Here is a 7,379-nt window from a genome sequence, read left to right as displayed (position 1 = left end):
ACATAAAGGCTACGAATATAATTCGCCTTAAGGAAGCTGAAGTCTTAATCAACACCCTTTAAACGCTTCGACCAAGCCCGTTACATTTGGTTGGCGGCGGTCACCCCCACGCCTGTACTTCCTTCCTCGTTCTCCTCCAAGCCAAAACCTCACCACCAAACTCCGAGGACAGGCGTACAAGGAAGAAGGTCGCTGCACCTGCACCGTCCGCAGCAACGCACCTGCAAATCGCGGCAACACCAACCGTCCGCAGTATCTCACAAGAGCACCCACATACATTACAACTCACAAGAGCGCAGCTACAAACATCTTACAAGTCGCCACCACATTGATGCAACTCACAAGGCGCCATCTACAAGCCTCGAGCTTTCAGCCTACAAACATCTACAAGTCGCCACCTACATTACGCTCACAAGAAGCGCCATCTACAAGCCTCAAACACCTGGCTACAAGCTTAACTCTACAGGCGTCAACCTGCAAGCCCCTCCGAGCACACCAGCTAAAGCAACTCTGGCGTCAGCCTACAAGCCTCGAGCACAGCTAAGCAACTCACGGGCGTCCGGCCTGAAGCCTCGAGCTTTTCGCTTCAAGCAACTCTACGGGCATTCAAACTACAAGCCCGAGCACCACAGGCCTACGCAGCCAGCGAGGGCCACAATCTAAACTGCTCCCCCGCTTCAAGCCAGCACTGCTGAACCCTGCAAGCCACTCCACGACAACATAAGTATTCACACCAGCAACGAGGAAGCACCCCGCTGACGCGGACACCCGCCTCGCTCCACAGCTGGCCGCACCACCGCCCGCTGCCAGGAGCATCGGCCTAAACCTCTTCGGCAACCAGTCAGCAAAGGGTGCCCGCGGCCATCTCCAGTGACTGCAAACTGTTCCCTGCGTTTCTTGCAAAGCGTCTTCTCAGAGGTTACACACCCAAGTCGTCTTATCTGCCGCGCCATCGCTATAACAGCTGACGGCAAGCCATCATTCGTCTGGCGGCAGTGTACCGGCTCCATCCGCTGCCGCAACCGCTCAAATTGGGTCAGCAGTTTTCAACCTCATTGCAGGTCCTCCGATGTCAGCCCATCCCTCACTACCACCGCCACTTTGTGGCCTGGCCGAGTTCCTGACGCGCCTACAACGACTGCGTAACCAGGGCATCACAAGGCCGTCGCCCTCTCCGCTACATCGCTGATTAATCTTGGTATTTGTGGATATTCCCTTCTTGTCCGTCATGCCGACTCGGCTTATTTTCATTGTATTCGTGCAGGGCACGATTTTTTTTATATTTCTGTGTTCCTAACGCTGTTAATCCCAGTCATAATGTGAGGTAACGTTCATTCATACGATATTGATTCTTTCTTATTGTTTGCTAGCAGGTCTATTGATATATGTGAGTTCCCTGATCAAAGTTAATCTTCATCAGTGTGCCTGCCTCGTTTTCTTTTCACCATCGAGAAAACGTGAAGCACAATGGTATACTCATAACATACCTTTGTTTATGCTATAGTTATTCTTTCAATATCATCATTGGGGCATTCCATTAACCTTAACTTCTATTACGTCTGACGACGCCTTGTAGCCATTCTTTCTTGCCTTTTGGGGTTTCAGCATAAACTCTTCATTCATACACATTCCGTTTTATTGGTTATATTTACAGCTATCAACATATGCTCTATTTTTGTGAATGATTTACGCCATAGTATGGTGAACACTCTCGCTAAACTAGGCGACACCTTAAACAATTGGCTTGTCGCTTCAAGTCCAGGAGGAATTGGAACAGATTAAACCTCAGTGATTATATGTGGTGGTGCGATCAGGGGCTGCATTATCTTCCTCCCAAGGATAGCGCCCCTTCACCCTACGGGTTCGTCTGATTACTTATCCCCACTCGGCCGATCCACAATGCCTGTCGATCCTCCCCCCTCCTCCGGGGCCCACCACTTCCCCGCCCCGATTCGGGTCATTCCAACTCACGCCAGTATTCGACAACAATTCTCGGGAGGCGAGACCGACTTTCGGCGCGACAGTTTTGGAATTTGTGTGAATCTGTCGTAATAAATTCCTCCATTACGGAAGATCATGATAAAATCGCTTTCATTCAGTGCGGTTTTCCAGGCCTCGGGCGCGATTTGATGCAGTCCTCAGCGTTCCTTCGGGGACATTGGTGTAAGCTTCTGGGGTTTTAAGGGAGATTTCATTAAAATCTTCGGGGCAGGGTAAACCAAGCATCGTTAGGCAGATGGCGCGCACGCAGTTTGAGTCCTCGAAATTCCTCAACAAAGCCGATTTGGGACGCCATGATTGAGGCAAATCAGCTGGCAGTTGACTGTGTCAAAGAGCCTAGGGCGCGCTCTGGCTTCAGGGGTTGTATGCAAAAGCACCAGGTGAAGACAGCTTTCGAGTTGTTTTTTTACTTATTTCATATTTCAGAGAAGAACCGCCGTTCTGCCCTCCCTTTGGCCTTCAAACCGAGCGGGAAGTTGGTTGACTTCGTCTCAGAGTTAGAAGTCAAGGTTCAGGAACACCCTCACCATCAACCCCTCGCAACGGCAGCAGCATTGCAAGCACAAAGTAAGGCATCTCTCACATGTAGTTTTTGCAAACAATCAGGACATTCTGAACATTCTTGTTTCGCGAAACGTAGGGAATCAACACATTCAAGACGGGGCTCAGATAGGAGGTCAGGAGGTTACAGGGGCGGGCATCATTCATCACACAGGAACCCTAGGCCAAACCATCAGCGGAAGGCTGCCTTTTGCCATATCCACGGGAATTGTTTTCATGATTCAGACAGTTGTTCTGCAATACAAAAGGCCAAGGAGGAACAGAAGTACAAGTCCTCAGCGGACAGTAAACCACACTCCTCTTCTCAGAATAAAAAGACATGACTTCGTGACAGCCCCGAGGCGTACATCCAAGTGTCCCTTAAGGAAAATACTAATTGGGAGCAACTTGACTCCGTCATTGCCGCCTTGGGACGGACAAGCATAATTGCCCTCCCTTGCAAGGTGGGCAACCTTACACCTTAGCGGTTGACACAGGTGCCACAGTCAATGTCATCTCCGACTCCGCTTACAGGTCTCTGACACGACAGGCGAGTGGGGAAAATTGGCCGCTCCAAGAGAACGACCTGAATGTGGTAGGCGTGACGGGCACCACTTTGGGAATCCTTGGGCGAGTACCACTAACAGTCAGCTTACATGAAAAAGTATGTCCCTTTCGAGATTTCTTTTATGTCTCTAGCAGGTTTGCTTTACCTGTGGATGGGATCTTAGGATTAAACGCCATGAAAGACCTGCACATCGCCATAAACCCTGTAAAACAACGCGATCGTGTATCAAGGCCGACGCATACAGGGGATGGTAAATCCATCGCCTCTGTCAACTGTAATCTCACCCTCAGAGGTGGAAAATGACCAACCCACCACAGACTCAGGGACTGCCACCGTCCAAATGTCACCTCTTACGGTCAAACCACACGAAACCATTGCAGAACGCTTAACCTAAGGCCTTGCTATCATTTCCGATTGTGGTAAAAGAAACCTTGTGTCCTTCAATGCCTTAAAAACTCAATTTCTCCACCTATCAACTCGACACAATCTTCCAAACACCTATCGCCTTTTCTTCAACAACACTCAGCTGTCACCTTCTTCAACACTAAATATCCTCGGTCTATTCTTAACTCAAAATCTCAACTGGAAACCTCATATGTCCACTCTCGCTAAATCAGCTTCCTCGAGGTTGGGCGTTCTGTATCGTCTCCTCCAGTTCTTCTCCCCCGCACAGTTGCTCTACATATACAGGAACCTTGCCCGCCCTCGTATGGAGTATGCATCGCACGTGTGTGGGCGGCTCCACTCACACAGCTCTTCTCTATCTTTCGGCCACTCCTCTGTTAAAAAAAAAATAATAATAAAATAAGGTCGCTGATTATGTAGCTGTATGTGTGTGTGTACATGTGTAATGGCAAGTTGCCAGAACACGATAACGAAGACCTCAGACTCATGTGCTGCGATCATAGTATACGTTTAGGAATGCTTGGTCTGGGTCTTGGGGTCTTGATGATGTACAGACATGTATATATATATATAAATATATGCCTACTTCCCCTCAGAATCATGTTAATCTTTGTTTGTTTCTCAAGTTAATTTAAGTGATTACTCTTCCTAATTTTAAATGTGTCTGCTGTTCCTAATGTATAATGCGTCTGCTGTTCCTAATTTATAATGTGTCTGCTGTTCCTAATTTTAAATGCGTCTGCTGTTCCTAATGTATAATGTGTCTGCTGTTCCTAATTTATAATGTGTCTGCTGTTCCTAATTTTAAATGTGTCTGCTGTTCCTAATGTATAATGCGTCTGCTGTTCCTAATGTATAATGTGTCTGCTGTTCCTAATTTATAATGTGTCTGCTGTTCCTAATATATAATGTGTCTGCTGTTCCTAATTTATAGTGATTACTCTTCCTAATGTGTATAATGTGTCTTATATTCCTAATTTTATAATGTGTCTCTGCTGTTCCTAATGCTAGTAATATATTCCTAATGTATAATGTGTCTGCTGTGCCTAATTTATAATGTGTCTGCTGTTCCTAATGTATAATGTGTCTGCTGTTCCTAATTTATAATGTGTCTGCTGTTCCTAATTTATAATGTGTCTGCTGTTCCTAATTTATAATGTGTCTGCTGTTCCTAATTTATAATGTGTCTGCTGTTCCTAATTTATAATGTGTCTGCTGTTCCTAATTTATAATGTGTCTGCTGTTCCTAATTTGTAATGTGTCTGCTGTTCCTAATTTATAATGTGCCTGCTGTTCCTAATTTATAATGTGTCTGCTGTTCCTAATTTATAATGCGTCTGCTGTTCCTAATTTATAATGCGTCTGCTGTTCCTAATTTATAATGTGTCTGCTGTTCCTAATTTATAATGTGCCTGCTGTTCCTAATTTATAATGTGTCTGCTGTTCCTAATTTATAATGTGTCTGCTGTTCCTAATGTATAATGTGTCTGCTGTTCCTAATTTATAATGTGTCTGCTGTTCCTAATTTATAATGTGTCTGCTGTTCCTAATTTATAATGCCTCTGCTGTTCCTAATTTTATAACCGTCTGCTGTAGCCCTACGTGGCGCAATGCAGAGGAAATTAACTTATTTAATCTGAAAGTCAAGTGAAATGATCAGCAATTTAAGTTAAGTAACAGAGCAGTGAAGTATATGTGGCAGTGAGGATGTGGAAGGATGAGATGGAACGAGAGAACAAAGATTAAGGAAAATAATAAAAACTCTCATCCCATCCCTCCCTCCTCCATACTTCCTTCCTCGAACAGAGTCGTCCGCCACTGGAACAGCCTCCCCGCAGAAGTAGTCAGTGCGGAAACGATCAACTCCATTTCCACTGACAGTCACTTTACTGCGTCGGGAGTGAACTGAACGTATCCAAGGTCACTTAATGTTCTCAGTTCTTTTCTTTTCTTCTTCTATTATTAGATATCATCATCATCATCATAATTTCGTTTAACGTCCGTTTTCACTCTTCCTGAGCGGTTGGACGCTTTATGGGTCTCCTCTATTCTGCTCTGTCTTCTGCCTGATGCTCATCCAATCCCATCACTGCCAGGTCTTCCTGTATACACCTTCTCCACGTTTTCCTAGGTCTACCAACTGGTCTCCTTCCTTTTACTTTCAATCTTACCAAAACTCCCAGCACTGTATCCTCCCCTGCTCTCTACATGTCCAAATTATAGGAGTCTCCCTTCTGAGCACTGTTTCCAGGTTCTCTACTCCACATCTGTTAGCCACATCTAGCTGCACTGGACACCCTGTCTTGCCAATCTCTCCACAACTCCCAGCACTGTATCCTCCCCTGCTCCCTTCGCATGTCCAAACCATCGGAGTATTTCCCTTCTGATCACTGTTTCCAGGTCCTCTACTCCACATCTATTAGTTACATCTGAACTGGGTACCCTGTCTTGCCAATCTCTCCAAACCTCCCAGCACTGTATCCTCCCCTGCTCTCTTCACATGTCCAAACCATCGGAGTCATTCCCTTCTGAGGTGGTGGTGGAGTGGTTAGCGTGCCGGCCCCACCTTCGCAGCGTTGATGATGATGAGGGTTCGAATCCGCCGCTAACCATCTAGGACTTTTCAGTCACCGCCGAGGGGCCTAAGACTACCCACATGCTGTCCTGAAGACTATCCACCAACCCGGACTCTCGAAGAAGCTATGCAAGTGAAATCAAGAATGATCTCCGGGGGGCAGCATGAGCCAATAATAAGTGCCCTACAATAAACATTAGTCTGCGTCATAACGGGCTCGGGCCCACCATCAGGACCCTATTAAAAAAAAAATCCTACCGGCGCCTTAGGTCACATGTAAAAAAGGAAAAAAAAAACTGTTTCCAGGTCCTCTTCTCCACATCTGTAAGCTACAACTGCACCGGACACCCTATCTTACCATTCTCTCCACAACTCCCAGCACTGTGTCCTCCCCTGCTCTCTTTACATGTCCAAACCATCGGAGTCTTTCCCTTCTGAGCACTGTTTCCATGCAGGTCCTCTACTCCACATCTGTTAGCTACATCTGCACTGGATCGACACCCTTCTATTATGTGATATGGAACAAAGAATAAAGAAGATAATTAATTGCTCTCCCGCCCCCTCCCTCCCTCCCTCCTTCCTTCATTCCTCGAATTGAGTCGTCCGCCACTGTAACAGCCTTCCTGCAAGAGTGGTTAGCGCATACTGTGTGATTTTCAGTTAATACAAGACACATGTGTGCAATATTCATGCAGTGGATTGATTTAAATTAGGCGCCGCAACAGCCAGGGTCATATGGCGCCGCATTCAATGAGTTAAAAACTAAAAAAAGGCAAATAGCGTAACACTGAGAATACTTCCCTGTGGTACACCATCCTAAAGTGGACTAACCTCGGTAAGAGTACTCCCCACTCTAACCCGTAAAAGACGATGAGATAAAAACTCCTTAATAAAAACAGGGAGACGGCCACGAAGACCAAACTCAAACAGGTTAAGTAAAATTCCATGGCACCAAACGGTGTCATAGGCCTTCTCCAGATCAAAAAAAACACGGTCACCTGGTGGTGCTTATTGGCAAACGCCTCACAAACTGAGGACTCCAAGGATAAAAGAGCATCCGAAGTGGAGCGCATCTTTCGGAAACCATATTGCACCGGGGTCAATAAATTCCGGCTCTCCAAGTACCACATTGTTTCGTCAAACCGCTGGGTAGAGAGGGTCGAGCGTTGCATTCAACTTTATTAAGTCGATCCAACCTGAGAACAATCACCTAATTACCCCAAACATCACAAAACATAACACCACATGTCTTACAAATCTCATTGTATCCAAGCTCACATACTCCTAAAT

General features: G+C 46.1%; 1 protein-coding gene across 1 annotated transcript in view; it reads right to left on the bottom strand.

The window, feature by feature from the left end:
- Positions 1–2,095: 2,095 nt before the first annotated feature.
- The window catches only part of LOC127002588 (uncharacterized), a 49,979-nt gene continuing 44,695 nt past the window's right edge, over positions 2,096–7,379 (bottom strand). The window contains exon 7 of the mRNA XM_050868671.1: positions 2,096–2,171. Coding sequence (XP_050724628.1) covers positions 2,096–2,171 — 76 coding nt within the window. The remainder of the gene's footprint in view (positions 2,172–7,379) is intronic.

This window comes from Eriocheir sinensis, chromosome 23 (genome assembly GCF_024679095.1).
Source record: "Eriocheir sinensis breed Jianghai 21 chromosome 23, ASM2467909v1, whole genome shotgun sequence".
Lineage (NCBI taxonomy): Eukaryota > Metazoa > Arthropoda > Malacostraca > Decapoda > Varunidae > Eriocheir > Eriocheir sinensis.
The sequence above is the reverse complement of the archived record's forward strand: the minus strand, read 5'-3'. Positions and strand labels throughout refer to the sequence as shown.